The sequence below is a fragment of the Scomber japonicus genome, chromosome 4, assembly GCF_027409825.1.
Source record: "Scomber japonicus isolate fScoJap1 chromosome 4, fScoJap1.pri, whole genome shotgun sequence".
NCBI lineage: Eukaryota > Metazoa > Chordata > Actinopteri > Scombriformes > Scombridae > Scomber > Scomber japonicus.
The window spans coordinates 16,298,572-16,324,192 of NC_070581.1; the positions used below are offsets into that span (position 1 = coordinate 16,298,572).

Genomic DNA, 25,621 nt, shown 5'->3' on the forward strand with positions numbered 1-25,621 from the left:
CATCACTATAACAACTTATAAAATAATAATATCACAACATTTCATAATTCTATTCAAATCAAAACTACAATAGGTCTTAAATAGCATTATGTACCGAGAGCACAGTATTCTTATACATTTATTCAACCATGCTTTTGCCCAAGTGTGTGTTACTGTATACACAGTCCACATAGCCCATACACTGTATAGACAAATCAAGATACAGGTGGAGTTTTCTGCTGACACTCTTCTTTGTCTTTTCAGCTTTTAATGCATTCACTGCCTGTTCCTGCCAGTCATGTGTCTCAAGACAGCAATATAAAATGTCTTCATCTTACACAAGAGATTGTCACCCACTTAGGAGAATATTAAATCAGAGCTCTTAAATCAGAGGTCTGACTCTTTACAAGAAACAAAACAGAATGACTTTACATTCTGATTAGGGCTGTCAAACGATTAATTTTTTAATTGAGATTAATCGTGATTAATCGCGTTTTGGATTGCATGTTTAAAATCCTGTTATTTTACATTTCAAGGCAGTTTTAAGCCCATAATGTAAAGCATTTCTTACCAGAGTGTCTTAACTGGGAATCAATCACGGCTCTGCTGCGACTCCCACACTCCAAAATGGTACTTTGGTGGTGCTGAGGCTCGCTTGGCTGCACATGGGTGTTTAGCGTGGAGGTGCTAACTCAAACTCGACGTACTCCGGTGGTAGTTAAACTCTGTTTGACACAGGTTTCATTTTACTTTTGACTTGTCAACTGAACCGTCTCAAAGTTTTTTAAAGTTAAACAAGCAGTTCAAAAGTCCAGTAGCTCTCTTACTTTCCATCACCGCGGTAGGTTTACTGCAGGAGGCCACTTCAAAGCATAGCACTACAGCTAGAGGAGCTGTCTACAGGTGAGTAGAAGGGACAAAAAGGCTTGCAACATTAAAATGTGATTTTAAAAAAATTAACGCGTTATGGATTGCGTTAACGCTGACAGCCCTAATTCTGATACAGTGTTTTTATATCAGTGGCATTGAACATAGTTTATTTACTAATCTACAAATGCCCTAGTTTGGCAATATGCAAAAATGTTGAACTTACAGTGTAATAAAGATACTCACAATCTTCAGGTTATGTTTTAAATTAGTTCAGTCCGCACTAATTAAAATACAGAATAAGGCCATGGGAGCCACTGTCTCTGGTGGTCATTTGAAATAAGGTTATTATGAGTCCAGGTAGGGACAAGAAGACCCACTCTCATCACCAGCTGGCATGGAGACTGGATAAACACAAGCTTTAAGTGCATCTTGTCTTTCTCTCCCATGAGTGGCTGTCGTCCTGCAGCTACAAGCCTTATGCATGCTGCTTCTAAAAGGTTAAAATGTCCTGCTCCCTCCAGCTGCTTGTTTCATTGCCTGTTCATATCCTCTGTAGTGGATCCGTGCTGCTGGATCACTCAGGGACTCCAGTGGAGAAGAGTTAAGGGATTACAAATCCCTTCTATCAGCACATACACACCTCTTCCCTGCAACGTTTTCTCCCGTTGTGCCACTTGCTACACCACTGTTGTGTGATTAAGACCCTGAAGAAGAGATGAGGGTTCACAGCTGTGCTGCTTTAGTCTCTTATTTACATTATTATTACATTCATATTCTTCAGCCACTCTCAGTTTAAATATAAACACAGTATAACAGTAGTAAGATGGACCTGCTCTATTGAATGTATAAACCTTCATTCGAAAGTCACGTGATTCTGGTTATAACATTTGATAATCTGATACTGACTAACCACAATAACTTATATTGCACATTATGTAATGTTCACACTCACTGTTTCACCATAATGAACTAAAAAGTAAAAGCTTAATGTTTTCAGTCTGTTACTAAGATAGATACAAAGGCATTGTCAAAATACTTCCATTATTGCAAGTTAATTGATACCCTTTTTTCCTGTTTTTTCCCTCAGAGAGTCCCTCAAAAAGTCAAAATGTTCAGTATATCCACTCCTCCTGAGTAAAGATAAATGATCTTCCAGTGTTTTCGATGTGTGATCTGAGTCATTTCAGTCACTACAGCATCCAAGCTTTCTGTAGCAACTCATGCCTCTACATTTAAAATGAGGTAAGAACCAATGCTTGTGCCACCTATCAGCTCTATTCCTCAGCTTAGACTGCATTCTGCTCCAGTAAGGGTGGATGTTTTTTAGGTTGTTGGGGTGATTCGGTCGTCGGGTCCTGCTGCTGCTCAGGTGGAGGTGGTTCCTGTTGTCGAGGGTCAGACTTTAAGATTTCCTTCTGAGGGGGCTGTGGTGGCATCTCCTGCTGTGGCTGTGGGTTCGGCATCTCTTTCCTGTCACTGGGCTGAATCTCCAGAGCTGGTGTGTCCTTGCAGCAGAAGTATTGCTGAAAGATTTTCTGGAAAGCCGTGCGGAACTTTTTAATGCGGAAAGCGTAGATAATTGGGTTGACAGCAGAGTTACCGTGGGTGAGCAGGATGGCGATGTAGAGGAGGACTATGGGCTTCTCGCACTTTGGGCAGAACAGTGTGATGCAGTTAATGATGTGAAGAGGGAGCCAGCTGATGGCAAAGAGAAAAAGGACCAAAGCAAGAGATTTAGCAAGATTCAGCTCCTTGTCATAGTACTTGTTGGGGTCTGTGTGACTGGTGGTGAACTTTTTACTGTTAAGGTGTTTGTGGATCATGTAGAAGATCTCTGTGTAGATCACCAGCATGAGCAACAGTGGCGGCAGCACCCAGCCAAAAAAGTTGAAATAGACCATGTAGTCCATGCTGATGACATTTTCGAAAGTGCAGGTGATAATGAGGTCAGAGCTGTTTAAGCCGTCCTGCTGGCGCCTCAGGTTGTTCCAGCCTAACATGGGTGTGAGCCCCACAATGAAAGCCACCATCCAGCATATCACCACTGCTATCCCTGCTCGCTGAGGGGTCACCACCCGCTTATACCTGCAAGGAAAAACAACAGTATCATGTCAGCACTTTTGCTCATGTTGCTGTCAGAGCTTACATGCATTTTTCATTTTTCATTTTGGCATGTGTCCTTAGGGTGACAAAAGGTGTGATTCACAAAAAGAGTTACCATTTAAACCAAAAGACCCCTGGACACTTTACACATCTCTACTTACAGCACATATCTATGCGTCAACAAGATAGTCTCTTAAAACCCTAAGTAGGGGACCTTGCTCTTTACAGTACAGCTGCTTTTCATGCTTCTTCAGTTAAGGACTGAAAAATAGCTTTTACAAATGGCTCAAAATGACCCACTAATTCATAATAGCAGTATAGTGGACACTAGCTGCAGTACTTGGCATGTTACGACAAGTTTTACTGGTTTGGCTTTTCACTGTTTATAGTGTTTTATGGATCAGAAGCAGGAGGTGGAAGCAAAATGGAAATATATACAGGTTTTAAATCTTATGACTGCTGGGCTGCTGTCCTGTGACAAAGAAAATACTTGAGAGATTTGGCCTAAAGGCCAAGATAAATAACAGTTATCTGATCCTGCTCCAGTTGGAAAATGTGAAGCACAACAATTGATCCCTTTGTATTATTAATGCTTGATATTTACTATGTCTGACTGTAACTCTGAATTGTAAGGGAAATGTTGACATTACAATAACTCGACCTTTGCTAGAGTGTGGCCTAAAGCAAAACAAAACGCTGCAATTTAGCCTAGCTTTCCAGGTTCCATGTGTTGGTTTTTATTATTGATTAGGCATGTGTGTGTTAAGGTAGATTTGTGTCTGAACTGCAGCAAGAGGATCATTATTCACCTTGGAGCCCGTCTGCTCGGAAGAGATCAGATACTGATGTAACAACAGGGAGTGTGGGAAAAAAGAGACATCCCCACTTTGTGGCATTATTGTCCACAAAAAACACATTAGGTTCATCATACGATGAAGAAATAACAAATATTGAATGATGCAATATTTTTTTGATTTGATCTGTTCTTGCCTTGATAACAAATACAATGTTTAGGATGGGAGTGGCAGTAGCAACTCCCTAATGGGTGAATTTCTGATTTTCAAATGTAAACCTGTCTCCTAGAATACACAAACATAAAGTCACGACTGGGTTGCTCACTGACATAATGATATAGAAGTTGTCATGGTGGCATTTGCAGTTATTAAGTTTGGCAGCTTAATATAAAATAAGACTGAACAAAGCTAAAATGCAAGACCATCTGCAGGAAGTTTTAGACAGGAGTCTAAGGCAATCACAGACAATAAATTCCTCTCTTCTACTAAACTTGTCTTTTCAGCCTTATGGCACCACTGCTCAGTCTTTTTTATTATGATATAGCCAATGATAAGCCACATTTGGTCCCATACATTAAATAAAGGGAGATTGAACATCACTGACAGCAAACCTAACCTAGTTTGTGCCCTCCAGAAACAATGGCAAAGAGATTATCTTGTATACAACATCATCCCCAAACGTCTGTGACTGAACCACATTTCCTCACGTTAGACATCCTGAGGACATAGAGACTAATTAAAGTTGTTGGTGGATCAGCCATGCTCTGGTTAGCTTTCATTTCAGTAGTGGCGAGCAAATCACATCTATATGCACGTAAAGGCACTGGCAAGACCTAGGCATCCTGCTATGTGAAACAAGACTCAAGAGGAAATTAAAGCTCAGGAACACAGCACTGGGGCTGTGATGACTTCTGTTCTGTTCTCTCTCTCTCTCTCTCTCTCTCTCTCTCTCTCTCTCTCTCTCTCTGTGTGTGTGTGTGTGTGTGTGTGTGTGTGTATGTGTGTGTGTGTGTGTGTGTGTGTGTGTGTCTGTGTGTGTCTGTGTCTGTGTGTGTGAGGAGGCTTTCATGGGAAATAAATCATACATCATCACCATCCATGTGGCACAGTCACCATCACCTTTCCACGTGGCACAGGTATTGAGAATAACATAATCTACACCTGTCATTATTTTCATGTGTGGATTGTGAAAACCACATTACCTGGTCGGAATCTTGACCCTGAGATAGCGGTCAATTGCGATGGCCAGAAGGGCCAAGATTGAACTTTGCGTCAGCACCAGCACCGTGCAAGCCACGAGCAAGCAGCTGTAAAAGTGAGTTTTAAGTCCAATGCTGATAGTAATGGCCAAAGGGATAACAAGGGCTCCAACTGCAATATCCGCCAGAGCCAGGGAGACAATGAAACAAAACGTGGTATCTCGCAGCGATTTATTAATTTTCACCGCCCAAACCACCATCACATTTCCGATTACAGAGGCGACTGCAATCACCACCTCCATTCCTATATAAATCCACTCCGCTGTTAGAAGCGCTTTAGGCATCCTTGCAGATGTTTATGTCCCAGATAAGAATGAGATTGATTTCACTAAAGCAGCCCTTTGAGAAGCCAGAAGAGCAGATCTTGGTCTTTTTGTCACTACAATATTGCCCAAATGCGCTGTGCGTCCATTAGTTTCACTACGCCCACAAGTTGCAAGAAAAATCCAGTTATTTTTAAGAGAACCAGCTGCATAGCTAAGGATGAGGGTTATTTCCTTTGGAGCAGGTATTGTCGTCCAGCGTCTGTTGTGCGTCGCTCCCGCTTTGTGCGCTGCGCCTCCACTTGACAGGATACACCTGCTCCTGGAGTGAGGAGCATCGTCTCCATGCGCTCAGATTTATGCAAGAGGGCGCATCACGTTTATCGGTCTAGGTTTCTATTTTATCAAAGCAGGTTTTAGCCAAGATAATAAGGACCTATCTTGGGGATGGAAACACGCACAGTTGCAGCTCCTGCGCAAGCGGGTGCTCCCCCCGTTCTCCCTCCCTCGATGTGCTTTCAGAAGGAGAAATAATGCTTTGCCGAAAATAGCACTGTGATTCGCTCGCTTTTTTTGTTCCATTCAGAAATGCTGTCTTTGTTTCAGTGAAATATGTAATCTGAAGTCAATGTATTATCTTCGATGGGGGCGACTGTTTCATTTCCTATGCAGAAACCTTAGCCTTCTACGGGACCGTCCCGAGGAAATCAGGTAGTCAGGCAGATGTGATTTAGACTCACAATTTCTATATTAGGCCATGCACGCCTTCCTCACACGCCCTTTCAAACGCGAATAGACCTTGCTCAGTCGCCCATTGTTCTGATAAGAGGTGAGGCAATGAACTGCTACTGCTGATACAAGAAGAACAGATAAAGTTATTGAAAATGCCAGTTATCATTTTACCATTGCCATAAACAATTCCATAAGTGATAGAGCATTGAGTAAACAGTGTTACAGTTATGGAAGCACACAATATCAAGTGCCTCTTTTATATGTTCTCTCTGCTGACTTTAAATGTTTACACACATACACCTAATTTAATACACCTCATTTAATTCAACACCTCAGAGAAGCATACATTCTAAATATATCCCTGTGCCTCAGACAAAGAACCCCTCTCTGTGCCTGAGGACAGCCCTATCCTCCAAACTAATATGAAATCTATAACAATTATTATTATGACTAGTCCTATTGATCAACCTTTTTAAAATCATCTTCAGTGTTCGGGTTGTGAAAAAGAATTTTCCCTCTTCTGATTTTGACCAGGAGCAGCATAGTGACTGAACAACCTGTCCTGTCCCTTTCTGATAAACGCAATGTGAACATTGAGCTGCAAAGCATTGTAAACATATGAACTACAGCACTGGCATCTTATGCTCCCTCACTGTGGTTCAAAGGTCAATAGCAAGCAGCTGTGCGAGCTCTGACCATGGCAGGATTGCTTTTTTCACATCCAGGCTGAATGATTGTGTTGACTGAAGGTTAGAAAGTCCCAACTTATATAATATGGAAGGGCAGCATGGAAGGCCTGGGTTTCAGCTTGTGATTCAGAGTTAAACAATAACAAAAGGCAAGGCAGTGTAATACTGTGGTGAGGCTGTGTATTTTGGCAGAACAGCCAACAGTCAGCAGGATCTCCATTGCAGACAGTTTCTATCAGCATCATGGTCAAAATCATCAGCGTGAGGAGGTCATTCAACACACACAGTGGAAGGAAGCAGCCATATGGTCTTCTTGCAGTGACTGGCACCCGACCCGCTGGCGACAATTTTAATGAGCATGAGGATGGTGGCAATGCATGAAAAATCAATCATTACAGACCTAACACACTTAAGGCAAAATGGCTGACAATCAAAAGAATGAAGTCATTGTTTTATGAATTAAGCCTCACTGCCAAGGAAGCATTTACTTCACTTAATAAAAAGTAATGGGTCACACTTTTTCAACCGGTTTCGGTGAAAACAAACCTGCTATTTAAGCATATCAAGCCTCAGTCGAGTGTAGCTAGAGCTCCAAAAAGATGCTTACAACATCATTTTATGCAGTTTTCTCATTGTGGGTCTCCATTGCACAGCTTAGAGACTCAGAGCAGGGAACACAGTCATGCTCAACATGGTAAATGAAGACCTTGTAATGCTGTTTGTGCTTGTTCACATGTTTTCACTGAAGACATCACAACAACCATAAAACATAAAATATTCCTTGCACATTACACAGATTTCCTAAAAAAGCTTGACTTTTCTTACTGTTGAGGCCGTCTGGGATGAATTTCAACCAGCCTGAAGTTCTTCTGTGACAGACAATTCAGTTCAACTTACTTCCATGTCCACAGAGTCTGGAAATGAGGAGATGCTTCAGTAAACATTTGTCAGATTTTGCCATTTGGGAATGTGCGACCAGTGAAGTGCAGTCTGCTTCAGTTTTATAACATGGATTTTACAATTCAGACATTTTAGACTGAATCAAAGATATCTTAGCAGCTACAAATCTCCACATTTTAATCATGGACTGAAAAAAACAGCTCTGTCTTCAGATTGGTGAAAAGGAAACTGACAGAAAGCCCTGCTAGTGGGCGATGGCAAGGCTCGTACAGCCCATTGTTTTGTTTTGACATAACACATTGTCAGTTTTAGCATTATTAAAGCTGACAAAGACTTGAGACCTTGGGCTATTGAATTGATAGCCTTGGCTATGCCAAAATCACCAAAGAAAATCTCAAATAGAAGGCAATATGAGAGCACTAAAGCACTCACATGTATCCCCTGGGTAATCGAACAAGCCCTCAAACAGCCTATAAACAATTACAGCTGCTGGGGAATGGATGTGGCCTCCTGTAATTTACATGGAAATTCTCCCTAATCTGGAGCATCATAAAGAAAAAAAGAAAGGAAAAGCACATATTTACTCAAGCGAGTAAATATGTGCTAATTTCTTCATAGAAGCTCTCTGCTTTCACACAAACACAGCCATTGACCCAGCTTGTTTCCTCTACACAACCCAATTACATTGTCATAAAATGAATGTTGATGTCATTGTCAGAGGTCATAATGAATAGCTGCACACAAAAGAGACTGTGAATATTTCCAGCACGCAGAAATTGTTGCCTTGTATTTTGTGTATCCAATTTGATGAAAATACACTGAAGCTGGTTGCTGACCTTGTAGCTCATTATATACAATGTATCACAATCATGTACATGGAAAGTACTTCAGTGTATTTTGATTTTCAGTTTACTGTCTGGCACAAGAGCCCACCTCAGTACTGCCAGCTGGCTGCTCCACAACATCTTGCCTGCTCCTGACCCACAGTGTGCCCAGGAAATGAACCACCACACCCACTTGAAGCTTGAGCTGACAGGGTGAAAATTAAAAATGTCATCAGCTACCCAACAGCTGACTGTCTGATATCCCACATAAAGCCATCTTGATCAAAATTGGGATATGTCCCATTTAGCCTGCTTATGAGGTTTTGACAAATAACATACAGTACTCTCATGAATCCAAACTCACCTAGTAAAAAATACAATTCTACATCAAAAGTCTGAAAAAGGTTTGTAAAGGTATTTTAAAATGTTGGTCAAAAATGCCCTAATTTCATTTAAATTTAGGTTTTTGCGAGAAACAGACAAATTACTGTTCCAAATATCTATATCATTCTTAAAGGTATAGTATGCAGGATTTATCTATTGGTGTTTGTAAACACACAGCTTTCTAATTTGCCCCCCCCTCCCCAGATCAACAAGTGACAGAGAGCAGTGGTGAATGAGGAGAGTGAGCTGCGCTGGCGAGAAGTGAGTCATGAATCTGATTAATGCACATTTTCTGAGTGTTTCATGTCAGTCATGTTCTTAAAAATAAATAAACATGCCCACACCTCCATACAGACCTGTCATCCTTCATCCTTCCGTTTTCCTGTCTGCTGTGGCCTCTCTGCTCTATGTGTGTAGCTCAGCCCCGCCGCGGTCAAGCAGACACACAGGCCTGCAGCTCTTTATACATCAATGACATAGAGAGAAGAGCAGAGCAAAGGAGAGACACTGATACAGTGATTACACGCTGTTACTGGGGGCACACACTCACTGACCAAAGGAAGACAATACAGGCGGAAGGCAGAGTCTCTGCAGGTTAATACTCCACCACACACTTCCAGTGAGTCATAAATGATGAATGAGATCATTTTTTGTTTGAGTCTATATATTGTTTTTTTGTTTTGTTTTCTTAGGAAAATATTATGCATAGTATACTGTTAAAGCCATCCTGTATAAATTGTGTGTAGGTGTAGGACATTGGTCTTCTTCATAAAACCCCCTAAACCCTCAGAATAATGACGACATGATCAGTGCTGACCACAACCCAGTTTAATGACATTAAGCCTAAAAGAGTAGTGTGACAATTTAGGATATGGGCTTTTTCGCCTACTCACTCACCATGTTTGTGTATTAAGTATAGAGCTGTAGCCAGGAAGTAATTAGCTCAGCTTATCATAAAGACTAAAGGCAGGGTAAAACAGCCTGTTCAGTCAAGCTCAAAAGTCCAACTAACAGCACTCTAAAGCTCACCAATTAATAATTTCACATTTGTTTAGCTGTACACAAATGACACAAAACTACACAATATGACATGATTCAAACTTAATCATTTAGCAGTATCTTCTTCTCAAGCTAATGTTTTGATAGTTTAATATAACATAGGCATAGCCTGCAGCTAGTTCGCTATCTTAACTTAGATTGGACTGAGGCAGGGGGAAACAGTTTGCCTTGTTTTGCCTACAAGAACCTCTAAAGCTCATTATCAGGACAAGGCATGGTTTTACAACATATCATCTAAACTGAGCTTCATATTTACCCTACAGATAAGATGTGCAGGCTGCTTTTAGGGGATTTTTTTCTCCTTTTGATGGTTTTCCTATAGTTGGGGCATACTGGGGATTGCCCAGTGTGTTTTTGCCTCTGTTTGTTTTGTATGTGAGTGAAGAGGAGGTCCACTCCAATAGAAAAGTTAATCCAAACCATAATGCAGCTCAATGGGGAGGGCTTCCACGTCATCCAACACCAGCTCCAAATAAGATTACTTTGCAGAAAATACTGAGCAAAACAGTGCTTCTCACATTTCCTCTTTAAATGTCAAGTTTGCATATGTCATTCACACATTGCACATTGACATCTTTCATTTTCAGACATCACTTCCTGCCTTGCTCACTGATGAGCAATTGATTTGGTTAAAAATATTGCAGCTGCTCCCACAGCCTACACATTATTAGTCCCACCTACAAAGCTATTTGTAGACGAATGTGTAAAAAAGAATAAATATGTGTTGAACCCACATCCTGTTTTCCTAAAAGTGGGTGAGTAGGCTTTACTTAGTGTTGGGGTGCTTGGTGCTATTTTTGATATAAGTCAAATTGGCCACCAACAGCTAAGTATAACCGATGCTAACAATGTAGAAAAGCTTTATGATTCATCTCAATTACTCCCTGTGGTTGCACACATATGGAAAGGCCTTTGGATAATTAGAGGGAATATATAATGTTTCCCAACATGCGCTTCTATTACTGCTGCATAATAATAATTGGAAGCACTTTGACAGCAGCATGTATAGTAAAAGCCCTCCCATGATCTCAGTTTTTGCATGAAATATTGATGCTCTATATTATATCAGCAGTTGATTGAAAAACACCTGATTTGTTTACAGAGGTTATAATTAGAGGAATGCAGTAGTATGTTCGGCATATGTGCTTATTACTGCATAAACAAGTCTCAGGATATACAATTAGATCAATCCATATTCAAAGGAAGTGAGAGAAATAAAACCAAACCTGAATAATTATGACTTTTAAATCACAAGTCAGCACTTCCCTTTGAAATCAGGCTCTTGTTCTAGTTTGCCTCAACAGCACCGAACTCTCTCTCAGCTCAGCATATAAAGGCACAGAGGAAACTAGTGGAGAATCAGCGAAAGGGAGAGAGGATATAATTAGATGAAGAGAAGAGTAGAAGAGTGCCTTTGCACCGCATCTAGATAGATGAGAGAGGAGATTAAAGGAAATGAAGGGAGAGGTGGAAAAACTGTGTGGGTTAATGACAAAATTCGGAATGTAATAGCTTTAAGAGGTGTGGTCAATCCACAGTCAAAAGACTTGATTTGGCCTCTTCTACTCTTCCTCTTCTCTTCAGAATGCATCTTTTAAGTCACAGCTGTTGTCGGCAGAGTTTGCTGTGATGTTCCTTTGAAAAGACACTTTGGAAAAGAGGATCCTGGCGAGTGAAAGAAAACTGGGTCAAACGTGTAGTTTTGGTTCGCTGTGGGAGAGGACGTTGTGCTCCAGCCGCAGCTTCTTTGATGTTTGCTATCAGGAGCCGGTGTTGTAAAGGAAAGAATTAATAATGAAGTCTAATTCTATAGCAAGATACACAGAGAAGCCTCAAAATTCAGTGTACACAGTCTGCACACTGAAGGCTGTGCAGACTGTGAATTCTGGCTGTTTATTCTCATCATTAGACCACAGAATGAAATTGGGTAGGGACTGTGGATTGGTGTTGGTCTTTCATGCACAACAACTCGGATGCCACTAATCAGACTGTGACAGACTTTGGGGCATAATACATCCCACACAAACAAATTTTAGATGCTGCTGATTAGATGGTAGGAGGCATTTCTTCTCCTAATTTATTCTGATTGCTCTAACATGTGTGCCTCAATGTTTGTCTAACTGTCAAAAATCTATGCCATGCATGATATAGTAGATTTTGATAACCTGACTTTTGATTTTGAACTCATTGTTGCATTCCTATAATTGTCAGTTCATTGTTTCATTAACTCATAATAAGATAATGTGTTTGTGGTTAACTGTTTCTTCAAAACAACAACTTCCCATACTTGGCATATGTTGTGCAGATTCACACTACTAAAAGGAGAAAACTATCTGGGAAAAAACCTTTTGTTTAGCCTTTCAATAAGGTCAAGCTTTCAATTTTTGTGTGTGTCTCCTAACTAGTTAGTCCATTGATTTTAGTGACCCCATGACCTCTTAATGCCACTGCTGAATAACTATTGTGTCTACTACAACTACCTACACTGCTTGTAGGAACTAGAGGCTTTTTCTTGGGTTTGTGCATCAATATCTCCAATCAGTTTCCCCTTTCTCCTCTCCATACCACATGCAGTCCAGAAATACATGTAAACATGTTTTATAGTTATGATTCTACCACAACGCTGTATGTGTGCACAGATGAGACATGTGGGTTATCTATTTTTTTTAAATCTATCACAGTAAGGTTTATTGCTCAGTCATCTCAAACCCACCCATTATAAGCCCATCACCACTAACACTTAGGGATTTGTTGTAGTGTAGAAGACCAACCTTTGAGCCAACATCTGCCCCTCCCACAGAATAAATAAGGCAGAATACTTTTGCTTCAGTGAACGTTTGCTGCATTCGCATTGCATGCCAGACCTGCATGACTTGCTGCAGTATTTTTCCTGTTCACCACCTCTCAGTAGCAGCCCACCACTCCACTCCCTCAAAAAAAAACAACAACAAAAAAACAAAAACTAAAATGTGGAGTGGTAGATATGCAAGAGGAATTCATTTGGGTCCTCTGAAGCTTTTGAAATATCCAGAAATTACCCAGATAAAACTGGACAAAATAAGAAATAGCTGCATGGTCAGATTGTTGGTCACACTAAATAACAATTTTTTTTACCTCAACATGGCAGACACATTTAGGTACTTCAGACACTCTCCTAGGCCTCTTAATTAAAATTGGACAGCCCCAGGAAAAAAAATAAATGCTATCTGTACCACTCGAATTAGAGAGGGAGGGAAGTGAGGTTTTCTCCCCTCTCAGTTTTTTTTTACATCATGTTCACCCTCTTTAGACCCCCTGAAAGAGAAAATACATTTTAAAGGGCCCTCTGCTTCTTGCCACCCTCAGTTCCTTTCATGCCATCTGAGGCCTGAGTTGCTATAGTTTATTAATGAGATAAATCCCTGCACTCTATGGCCACTTGCCATTTCAATTCAAGAGCAATATTCCAACTGATGGAAATTTTTGTTGAATCCAAGATTACAAAGCACCACTTGGAGTGTGGTGCATTTTTTTTTTACACAAATGAGAAAGCAACTGTACATATTGGAGCTGGGGGAGGAAATAATTACAGCAATGTGAAATGAATTATTCTTGCTTGTGTACGGATACTTGAAAGCACCGGGAGATAAAGAGTTCTGCAATGTGAGTGCTTCTGCCAGCGGGGAAGGGGCTAAAACTACAGTGAAATTTGAGGATGCATTATTAACATTTAGAAGAGAATAAGCATAGGCCACTTTAAGTCTGTCATTTCAATTGCCATGATTAAATTATCAAGAAATTCATCAGTGTAGAGAACTGTGCCCTGAGTCTTTAAACTGGATTAGACTTCACCAGGTTTCAGTTTGATTGACATGCTGTAAGCAGGTTTTCACAAGCTTTTTAATCACGATCCAGTTTAACGAAGAGATTGGAAATGATTGAGGCTAAATGTAAGAGAGCAGGGTGCATAATGGAGATTAGGATGTAAACAATTGTGTAGTTGGTCCATCTCTTATCCTGACTCTCATTTCACTCTCCGGTAATGATGATATTCAAATCTGACATGAATCCATCCATCAATCCATCCATCCACCCTTCTGTTTTCCATGCATCAATCAAATCCATCCTCCTGTATTCCATTCACCCATTCATCCATCCATCCATCCATCCATTCATCCATCTATCTTTCCATGCATCAATCCATCTATCCTCCTGTTTTCCATGCATCAATCCTTCCTTCCTTCCTTCCTTCCTTCCAAATTATTCACAAATTGGGACATTGTCATTGGCAGGATTGTTAGAAATGACTTCCCTTCAAGTCTACCAGCAGCCATGAATATTTACATGCATGTATACTGATGACTGTGCTTCTCACTCTGAGGTAACAGTATACATACAGTATGTGTTGTCCTTTCTGTATGTGCCATATTCATATGCAGATTGCTTCGTGGCTTTGCATGTTTATAAGAAATTCTCTCTGATTACTTCTTGACCCAGTGGCCCTCGCAAAGCGTGTGACAGCCATGCCAAAGCTCTTGATTAAATGCTTTGTTCGGAGCCAAATGCATTCCTTATGCACTGATGTATGCACCCTTCATCATCCGACACCCTCCATATGGGAATTCATGTTTGTTTCTATGGCAACACATATCACTGTGGGAATGAATGGATTCTAAAATTTTCACTGGCAAGAGTACTTGTCATGTTTAGTGATATAATCATTCATACATACACAAATGTACACAAACACACACACACTAAGCTGTCATTAATTGTGGTGAAGTCAGGTTAAATGCTTTAGTTTTCCATGGAAAGACAAATGAAAAGTAAACACATTGAAAAACAGACTTCACAAAACCACCCAGTGAGCATTTTTCCCCTCATTTGCCCCAAATCCTTTTAACCCAGGCATCTGGACCATGGCTGCAAACAACTTAAATGTTTTACGCATGAGCAATCCAACTCTACTCACACAGCAGAGGAGAAACTGAATACTGCTTCAGAAAATAAAGTGAAAAGGAGAGGTGGTGCTCATGGATCAAGACCTCCTATTTGTAAGTGAGTATGGGTCCATCAAGGACTAGATGGGCCATTTTTCATATCTTCTATTGTTAATCTGTCACTTAGGTTTTGTGTATTTTACTTTAATTGCCTATTTTTGTCTTTGCATTATGTTTATTGTTATGCATCATCAGACCAAAGCAAATTCCTTGTATTGGCATTAAACTGGTTTCTGATTCTGATGAGTGTAGGATTCCTGGGCATTTCGGTTGTTTCAGGACTGTTGGCTTCAAGGATTTAAAAAAATGGAATATAGCAGTAAATTTGAAGCAATGTGTAAAAACAGGTGTTTAACATCTCGGATTGAGCCAAAATGACAGAATAACATTAGCATTTCCTTTCCGTCTGTTTTCCAGTGGCTTTTGAAGCTCTCATGCTTCATTATGCTGAGATAGAGAGAAAGAGTTTATCAGTCCCCAATCCGCTGAAATGAATTAAGGACACTCCTGGCCTCAAAGCCAATCACTGTCAATGCTGGCAGCGGACAAACTGCTGACTGACTCAAAACCTGAGGTGTTACATGACTGTGAAACAGCCAGTGGCATCTCTCGCCTGTCCTATTAGCATATTCATGTGCAAGAAAGAATTCTGTCTAACACAACTGAACATACACAAGCTGCAGCTGTAACCTGAAGCTTTGTGCTACCTTTAGAAAAACACTGCCTTCTTCCAACATGTATTTATCTCACAAAATGTTGAGACTGCCAGTGCTGTGAATATAACAGCCAGACGAGCTTATTCCAATTCATAGATGAAGATATGTTCTATATTTTAGTTCACCTAAGCAATAACACTTTGCAGTGAAATATTAGTTGCTGGAGTATTTCCATCAAGATAAAGATACTACAGGTGCAAAATCACCCTCAATCACAGACAAGATGGGTTGTTACACATTTTATCGTAGCTTAAGTCAGAATGATGGACTGTATGACGTGAGGAGCAACAATCCAGTGTTTGTGAGGAATTTACCTCAGAATAATACCTATCTTGTATATAAACTAAAGTGTTACATATTTTAGCCTCAAAATGTCAGGGCCCAAACTGTAAATTTGATAGATTTTGGGTTCAGTTTACAATTGGGAAGAGTCAGAGAAGCTTTGTCTCTTATGATCTGTGGTGCGAGTTGGCCCAAATGCAGACCAGGAGGCAGTTCAATAGTGTAAGAATGGATTTATGGCACACAGGGGAGGAAGTAAGTGTGCAGGCGGGGGAATGGCAATGAAGGGGGACCAGACAGAGTAATGCCATGTGATGACAATCCTGAGAATTAACGTTGGAGAGAGTTTAACTACCACTGTGACTGACTGAACAATCTGGTGAAGGGTGGCTGGTGATCTGGGGGAAGACTGATGAGATGATAGGTGGCAGGTGTGCTGATTAGAGCAGGTGCTGTGCATCAGGAGTAATCAGGGAAAAGTCAGAACTAGAGGAAGGAAGAGTCATACACCTATCACTCACTCAAACACATGGGGAGAAAAACAGAGGACAAGAAACATGAGGAAAAGAGGAAACATGAGAAACACAAGGGAGAACACCAGAGGTACAGCCAGGGTTGTGACATAGTCATAGTGAGATATACATTGTGTGTAAAAGTGCATCGCTGTGGAAGTGACACACAGTATGAGCACAGATCCGCTTACATAGATCAGCTAACTGTGTTTTTTTTACATTATAATAGAGAACAACGTTCCAGCATCTCTGTAATAATAAAGACCTATCTAAAGAAATCACCTCTGTCATCCTTCACCAATTCACAGTGCATCAGTCCATGGTGAGAGAGGAGCAAAGCTGCATTCAAATAAATAAATTAAGATTTTGATTGACAGTCAGGGTTTTTATCGCTCATCAAATCGTTCTGAAAGTGATTCCAATGATATTGTTCTCCTGTATCGTTATCGTTATAGTTGTGGTATGAACTACTCCATCCACTCGAATAAGAAAGACATTTAAAACTATACATTTATAGTTAACGTTATTGTTCTAAGTGTGAACGGCCCTTTAAGCAGTTTTTTTTTCATACTCTGCTCTGTTATTATATTCTTTATTCAAATCCATGCTCTCAAGTTGTGGCTGTATTTAGTTTTAAAGTGCTCTTCATTACATTGTAAATGCACATGAATAATACATGCCACGGTCAAGGTCTTCTTTCAATTTTCTTTAAAGGATCCACTGAAGTGTCCAGGTCCTTACCCAAGGGCAGGACATCAGGATCTTGCTTCTGTGCATGCTGATGACTATCAGTACATAACCTTTCACAAACAAGTCCAGTGACAGGAGACAGTGAATACAGGTTTAACCCCATGTCCATTCATACTAGATTAATGACGGGTATATACCAGGTTGTTGCTAGCGATGAAAAACCCAGATTGCCTTTATTTAACTGCTACATAGTGTTGCATGTGGTTTGAGTTTGCTTTTCAAATTTTAGTCTCTAAAATTGTTGCATCTCATTTTTAAGAATGATAATTTAAAGATAATAAATCTTCTTAGATATTGTAACCAATTTATCTGTACTACTCATTATGGTCAGTGTCTTCAGAATAACATGACTAAAAGTTTACAGCCATAACGGCACTCCTGAGGATGTAGTGCTGACTCCCATAACAGTGCTAACATACTGATGTTTATCATGTTCACTGTCTTAGTTCAGTGTGTTAGCATGTGGACATTTGCTAATTGGCACAAATTAGCAGATATTTGGCCATAAACCAAGGTTTAGACAAATTCAAAATTTAACCTGATGATGGTGCTGGATGTAAAGTCCAAGGATCACCAAATCAACGAAAATCCATCCAACAGTTGTTGAGGTATTCACTACAAACAAAAATGTTTTGTAGAAAAAAGGATGAAAATGAAATTTTAATAGTTTTGTACTATTATATATGCTTTTTTGTCTCTGCTGACTGGAGCGACATGTCTGTTTAATTGACAGCAGTTGGTACTGTAGGTTGCCAGAATGCTGGTGAATGAGAGACCAAGTAAACAACATGTCATGTCTGTATCTAGCCTGCTAACTGATGTTATCAGTGCACTTTTGGTGGTCCGTTCAACAAGGACAAGATGTGTGTTGATGTTTGTAAGTTAGATAAGAAGGAGAACTCAGGAAAGCTGATGTGGGTTGTTGCTCAGAGGCTGTGGCTGTTGTGTAACAGGATGCTATCAGGCTCAGTGTGACCCTCTGCTCTGGTAACTAAAATGATTGCTTCATGAAAGATTTGATTGTATCAAAACAAAGTCTCCATTACTAATGGTATTCAGTCAAATTAAACCTAAAAATACAAACTAAAACTTTCTCCCTTTTCGTTTCTGATTTTTTTCAAAGGAGAAGACAAGAACACATGACAAATGACTTACAGAGTAGACACAGTATGTATGCTGCAGCAGACAAAAAAAATCAGGGGATTCATTCCTTGGGCACCATGAAATTCTGTACATTTCATGGCAATCCACTCAATAGTTCAGAAATGTATTTTCTGCTCCAAAAGGGAAGACTGATTGACACTACCACCCCAAGAGCGACACTGCTAGTATGGCTAAAAACAACATTGCAGCAACCACTTTAAAGGCAGAGCAGAATTAATGGCTTGGAGGTCTGATCCATTCTGGGTAACATAAGCTGTGTTCAGGCTTTCATACCAAAGCCAGGCAGTGTTTCGCCCGTGTTAAATCATGGTTGTGAGCACAGCTGTGAATCCAGGTCTGTTAATCTGCATTGACCCATTGTCACTAAGGGCAAACATTGATTTACTTGTATCTCCAGTGTGGAAGAAGTAGAGGATTCATCTGTCTCATTCTACATTTTTCAAGGTGCAGTGTGTAGAATTTAGTGGCATGTAGCAGAATGGACTTGCAATATTCATAATGATGTTTTAATTAGTATATAATCACCTGAAAATAAGGATATTTTTTGTTACCTTAGAATAAGCCCTTTGTATCTAGGTACTCATCCACTGACGTGTTCCTACAGAAGCCCAGAACCGACAAACCAAACACTGGCTCTAGAGAGGGCCTTTTGAGTTTTTTGCAGCCACCATAAATTCTCTGTTTTAGATTATTCAGCTTGTTGCAATCTGAGACCTTACATGCCAAAAATAATTATTTGATTTCCATTTGATAGCTTTCCAATAAAAATCTTAATCTATCTACAAGAATCTGCCCCTTCTGTTTAACACAGATGTTTGACTCTGATACCCAAAGGTCAAATTAAGTTAATTTTTTACTCAACCACAGAACTCTTGGGAAAATACCTAATCTAAAAATCAACAGCACTCAGGAGGTCCACTCCTGGTTGTCCCACACACAAAGAGAACACAGAGAGCACACAAATGCTCTAAAGCAAGCATCTCCATTGGACAAACCTAAATTATGGATGACCTGGACAACTAAAAGTACAAGTTCTCTTAATGGAAAACTTTTTAAGGAACATTGAAAGATGGGACAAGTGGGAGAAAGAGAAAAGTTCCTTTTAAAATTGAAGCTCTCTATCTCAGTGGAAAGAGGTGGGTTTGAAATGAATATTTTATCCCTCCTGTCACTCTACTGCTCTATCTCTCTATCTCTCTATGTTTCTAACAGGACCAGTTCTGCTTGAACAAAGTGTCTGTCTTTTGCTGAGGGGTTTCACAGCACAGGCCACAGCCTCAATCTCAGCTCCACTCTCCCACCGAGACCAATCACAGGTCACGCCTGTCTTCAAGTTATGGCAACCGTGTGCTGACAGCCAGCCCAGTTGAATTTAAGATTTAACATGGTGAAGATTTCTCTAGCCATCCTGTCGAACAGTCTCTTTTTATCACACTATTGGACTCCACATCCTTTTTTTTTTTTTTTTTTTTACAGAGGTTCTTCTTTCACACTCCGCTATCTCTCTCACATGGCAACCTCTTTTCTTGCTTCACCTGCCCAGCTGTATGATTTTCTCAAATGTTATTCTGCTTCAGAGCTCCACTTTACTGCCTGTTTATTTTTTTCTTGTATCTCTGTCTTTTGATTTCTATACTAATACTACACACAGTACCACACCTCCTACACCAGCCACCCACAGAAACACATTTTTGCACTCCTGTAACCCTGTGTTTTATATTTCACTCATTGCTGCCATGCAGCATGAACATTACACTCACACTACCACAAGGGCGTTGTCAATTAGACTAAGACTGTAAAGTAAAACTCTGGGGCGCTCTCAACAAGAGGCTGAGCACCATTTCAATCAGAATACAATTAGGAATGAATCTGACAGTTAATCCCTGCCATATCATCAGGCTAATTTAATGGTAATGCTGGAATTTACTTTATCTTTGGAAATGTTTCCATTTAAAATAGTCACATTATTGTGTATGCTACAATACTGTATCTGTGTATTTCCTTCCTGCCAGCATTTGCTCGTCATGTAGTCACTTGCTGATACGGTTAGATGGAACATGCTAACATTTCCAACCCTGACACGGTGGCAGGTGTAACAAGCAGCCATATTCCTCAGGGAGTGTTTCCTATCTCAGCTCCTTCACCAAGAGCACTAAGAGCCACCTGGCTCACTCTGAAGAGCGCTTGTCTCAGTAACCGTGAGGAATCTTGTGTAACAAAGTAGATGTCCCTCTCTCAAGGCACAAAGACATCTCAGGGTTAATGGCATGTCATCACCTCATTCTGCAGCTCTTTTCACCTGTGCAGATTGTCCACTGGTGGATAAGGTGACCAACAGCTGCAGAGGTGGTTTGAAAAGTTACTGAGCTCAGTTGAAAATGTACTGCAGGAGAATCTCATACAGTCAGCAAAATAGCAAGAGAAAGTAAGAAGTAGGTTGAGCTCAAGTCTAATATATTTTCTATGTCTTATACAATAACAATTATTGTTTCTGGAGCCGGCTGATATGAAATCCGACACATGCTGCACAGTTACAAACATGAAGAATCTACACACACAAAATGCATACATACAGTGAGTGCTCTTTATCACATGAATAATGAATGCTCAGTCATACTGCTCTCAAAATAGTCTACTGTCAACATGACAGCCTGGCATGAAAGAAAGAGGATATTGAATATTGGATTGCATCCCTTACTCCTGCAATCAATAGCTGGCATCTGGCAGGTCAACAACGATCTAAGAATCTGATACACTAACATTAAAAGGATATTCAAGGTTATAAAGAGACTTCCAACTCCAGCCCACCTTTGAGCTACAGAGGTAAAATTGCCCCAAAATTAACTTAATGTGAAGGAAAAGACATAAATAGTAAATTATGAAAAACAAAAACAAAACAAAACATTAGGCTGTTTCTCCCTGCTTCCCTCTAGCTCTTACCCACAATGAGAAAATGTGGCCTTAAGGGAAACATTAAAGCAAAGGCAGATTTCTGATTAAGTACGATTGCAGTCCTCCCGTGTGGGTTTGCTCTTTTCTGTGACATTAATTGTGCAAGTACTGTTTAATGAGTCACATGGTGTGAGGGTATATGGGGAATATGGGAGTTCTGTACAGCATCCTCTTGATAATTGCTTCTCACTTTTTCCAGACATTACTTAAAGAACTCATTTGGACAAAATGTGAGCAGCGATTCACCTAAAAGAGAATAAATGAAGATCTGAGGCGTTCCTGCTCTACATCATCCCACTTAACAATGAGATATTTGAAAATGATGCCTCTGCACGGTTTCCTAAAAAGCTTCTTTTCTATTACTCATGTTTGCACACAACTCAGAACTTGTCTGTCCGCATAACAATTGGCTCAGTGAATGTCAAACACTCCTCCGACATACGTGGCCACAGAGATAAGGTTAACAGCCCCTCAAAAGTGCTGACATGGTGAGTTTTTCAAGCATTTCCCCCCTCTCTGTTCAGTGGGCTTATCTTTCCCTGCAACAAGGACATGTTTCTCATAAAGTACACTCAGGCATGACTTTTCTTGGTGATGTGAGTAATTCATCCAAGTAAACAACATAATAATAAAGACTCTCGGCTACAACCCAGTACTGAGCAAGATTATAATGGGCTGCAGCATTGCAGCACCCAAGGACTTGTAGATCTCACTAGCCTTATTAAAAAAGTATTGTTCCTTCTAGTAAGTCATTTTTAACAATGGAAAAAATGCTGGGCTGCTACATTTAAAATTGGCTTCAGTGGCACACTTATTTTGAATTTTTCTGCTGCAATCAATAGAAACTTTTGAAGTATTTTTTGCTGTGGTGATATCTTGCAGATAAGCGAACCAGATGTTGCATGTATATTTGGCTCGCCTTTGTGAGAGAGATTTATATAGATGTTATCATTTGATGTGTTGCTTTATATGATATATTTTACAAATAGCATTCTTAAAATAAGTGGTCAGTTTTACTCTGTCATCCCACACCTGTTCCAAATACCTTCATGCTGTGTCTGTTTTAAACTTAGCTTCTTGCTCTGTAAAATGATGTTGACTGTAGGTGAGTTAGAGACTCTGTTTAACAGTTAAGTTATGTTGTGGTACTTTTGTAAATTTCCATGTCCCTTTAATGTGTTGATCCGACAAGCCTTTAGAGGATAGTGTTGTTTGTTCTGCAGTTCAATGTGATAAAAATGTCACTTTGTTATTTGATGTTGCTTTGGTCCACACCTGTGTGCTGTCATTCTGGCATACATTTTTAAGGAGAAGTGTTCCTTTCTGATGGTTTTTCACTGACCTTCAGGGTTAGATACTGTATACAGAAAAAAACGGTGTATAAGATGCAGTCTATTTTGGGGAGTATCATGCTGGGAAAAAACACTTTTCTATAACAGACTGGTTTATTTGAATGCACCAGTAGCTATTAATTTATAAACACATATGTTTATACTCCAAACCTTTTTCATTTACTTTTATTTGAAACACAATTAAAACACACATATTACACTTGAAACAATGTGTCGGGTTGATGGTTAAGAGTCCTATAATGATTTGCTTAACTGAACTGGACCGTTATATTAACTCAGACCGGGTTCAGGTTAGGCTATGAGTTACAATAAATCTTTTAAAAAAACACAATAACTTTACATATTTGATACAGTGTGTACCTGTATGCTAACTCAAGTCCCAAAAACAGCTGGAGCACGCAGCACGTGCCTGATACTGCTGTTTATAGGACATTATAGTTCATAAGTGTGGACGCTCACACTAAGTTTTAGTTATTGTTCTTGGTGTGGACTGTTTGTGGCACATTCACTCTCACTCTCTCACTCGCACTCTTTCTCACAGAAATATGATACATTGTACTTCTGATTGTATTATTTGATTACATTGTTTCAAAACCTGACAATGCTCTCTTTATGTGTTTACTGAGTGATCAAGGAATTCTCCACTACACCTCAAACTGATGTATCTGAGACAAGAACTGCAATAAAGTAAAGGTCAAAAGATATAAAGATGTCTGGATCTGGAGCTCTTATCAGCATTGCAGGAAAAGTCCCAGCATATATTTCGCCTTTACTCTCTGAGCTCTGGACATTCAGTCCCTGCTGCCTCAGCCTGAGAAGATACTAAAAATATCTAGGGCAAATGTCTGAATCCTGTTTTAAGTTAATTCATTCCAACAGAGTTCGAGGCGTACAGCACTCTGCCAAACACTCTCTGCCAACTGGGCTTCATAAAATGATAATGAGAACGCTGCTGTCTGCTGACAATGAGATAGATGCAGCTAACACAGATGCACTGGCAGCAGATTGAGATTTGCTGCTTATTTCACTGTTGGGAAAATGCTGCATACTGGAAAAGAAAATTTGCTTTGAAAATATATTTATGATAGTTTGACTTTGTCTATTTGACTGTGTACATTAGAAAAACCATTCACTCAGAACTGAGTGCTGACACTGGGTGCCATGGTCTGGCAGATGATGGAGCTTTGCGCCCTACTTCTCCTGTCATTGCTGCTGAGAACACTTTTTATCCAGTGGCAGCAAAGTCAAAACAGCAAATTAATTTATCATAACCAGTCTATTTGGGAATAGCACTTTAAAAACTCAAGTGGAAGTGCTCTGTTAGCTCTGATAAAGTGAGCTTCGGAGCGTGTTAGCTGCTATTTCTGTAATCTAGCTGCTCATTGCTGCAGTGAAGAGCAAACATCTTTTGTTAACACTTGAGACCTGTGTAAGACCTTGGCTTCTGACGGTATTAATATTTCACTCCCTGTACATGAGATAAAACTTAAAAGACCATCAAACTGACAGAGTGTTTATCTGAAGGCCAGCTGACACAACAGATGGAAAGGGATGAATGTGGATCCAAATCTTTTCGATCTCAGTGGAGAGTATGGAAATCTGCCTTTTTTCCTCACACAGCGCGATACAAAGAATTCACTGCTTGACTCAAGATGCTACTGTGCCTGAGCAGTTAATGTAAGGTAACAACAGTGTTTCATAACACAATTTCATTCCTATACTATTTGTGTTGATAATAAATGTATTATTTCCTTCATAGTTTTATGATCTGTCCCATAAGATATAGTACTCTGTATTTCTCTGCAATCACTTCATTTATGTATCACCCCGTTTCTACATTTTTGAGTCTATCATGTTATTCTAGAAGCAACATTTCTATTTCTATGTTAGACTTAAATGGCATCTCCTGATTAATTGTAATCATACATACTGTATATGACCTGTTAAATTCCTTTTGTTAATCCTGACTGAGACATTCTGCCTAGTCAAAATGTTGGTTCCTCATCCTAATAAATAAATGCATTGGAGTTATAGTACAAGTGCGCCTGGCTTCATTGTCTATTTAACCTGGTCTGCTGTCATGGTACCGCTGCGCTGAGCGTTACTCTGCCTCGTGGGATTTTTTAACTTCAATTCAGTCTTTGAAGTCTGTTAAACCAGACAAGAGGTAATGAAGACAAATGGAGGCTTGCTGTTTAGCCTCATTATTGGAAATCACTCTTCTGTATAAATGTACAGCTCTGTGCTTTAGACTTCAGAGGGAGTGTCTACAGTCGTCTGAGGCTACAACAATTTGTTTTATGGAGTCATAACTTAAAGGATATGGCTGACAATTTCCTATATTTCTCTGTCAACAAATCTCATGTGCAGACCCAAATCAATGATAATTTGATCCTTCTACAAATACTTTGTATGTATCCAATGCCTGATATGTCTTATTCCTCTGTGCAGTAGACCTCCATTGTTGTTCTGAAAGTATTAAACACAGTTACGAGCTACTCTGCTGCACTAAATGACATGTTCCTTCACCACTAAGATTACCAATGATCACGTTTTCAGCCTCCAAAGACTAGTTCTGTGTAAGGCAGACGCCAACCATATCCTCTAAGTTTATATGAATGACACACACTGACTTACCAGCCAATTAGATTCATAGTCTAATGCAATCCAATGCAATAACTCTGTAATGAAAACTTTGTGAAGCTTTTAATGTTCTGTTTTTGCTGACAACACATCAGAAAGGAATTGATTTAACTTTATAGTCATTTTTTGTGGTGTTGTATTGGACTGCTAGTGTTTCTAATGTTTTGTTCACATCTCTGTTCAGTTCAGATCTTCATTGTCCCACAAGAGTGAAGTTTTTCAGAAAGGCAGTATAATAAAAGCACAGAAAGACAATAAAATATTAAAAGTGCCATCTCTGTACAAAAAAATCAGACAATAAGGATGAATCTTCAAAGCAAGAAAAACAACAACACAAAAAATAAATGTGAGAAAAATGACCTGTGTGAGGAATCAAGTAATTAGTAATGTGTTAGAAATAAATTAACATTTTTGG

General features: G+C 39.7%; 2 protein-coding genes across 2 annotated transcripts in view; one reads left to right on the top strand and one right to left on the bottom strand.

Moving 5' to 3' along the window:
- Positions 1-25,621, top strand: part of rbm15 (RNA binding motif protein 15) — a 214,785-nt gene that overhangs the window by 79,657 nt on the left and 109,507 nt on the right. The gene's annotated exons all lie outside the window — the stretch shown is intronic.
- On the bottom strand, positions 2,136-5,289 carry adora1b (adenosine A1 receptor b). Its single transcript, XM_053317948.1, has 2 exons — positions 4,949-5,289; positions 2,136-2,934 (listed from the first exon to the last, which is right to left on the bottom strand). The coding sequence occupies exons 1-2, from the start codon at positions 5,287-5,289 to the stop codon at positions 2,136-2,138; spliced, it is 1,140 nt and encodes a 379-aa protein (XP_053173923.1).

Bases quoted from the DNA above. Each gene is read 5' to 3' on its own strand.
- adora1b (XM_053317948.1), bottom strand. From the start codon at position 5,289: ATGCCTAAAGCGCTTCTAACAGCGGAGTGGATTTATATAGGAATGGAG. The intron at 2,935-4,948 runs GTAATGTGGTTT...TTTTCCTTGCAG, and splicing joins AGGGTCAAGATTCCGACCAG to GTATAAGCGGGTGGTGACCC.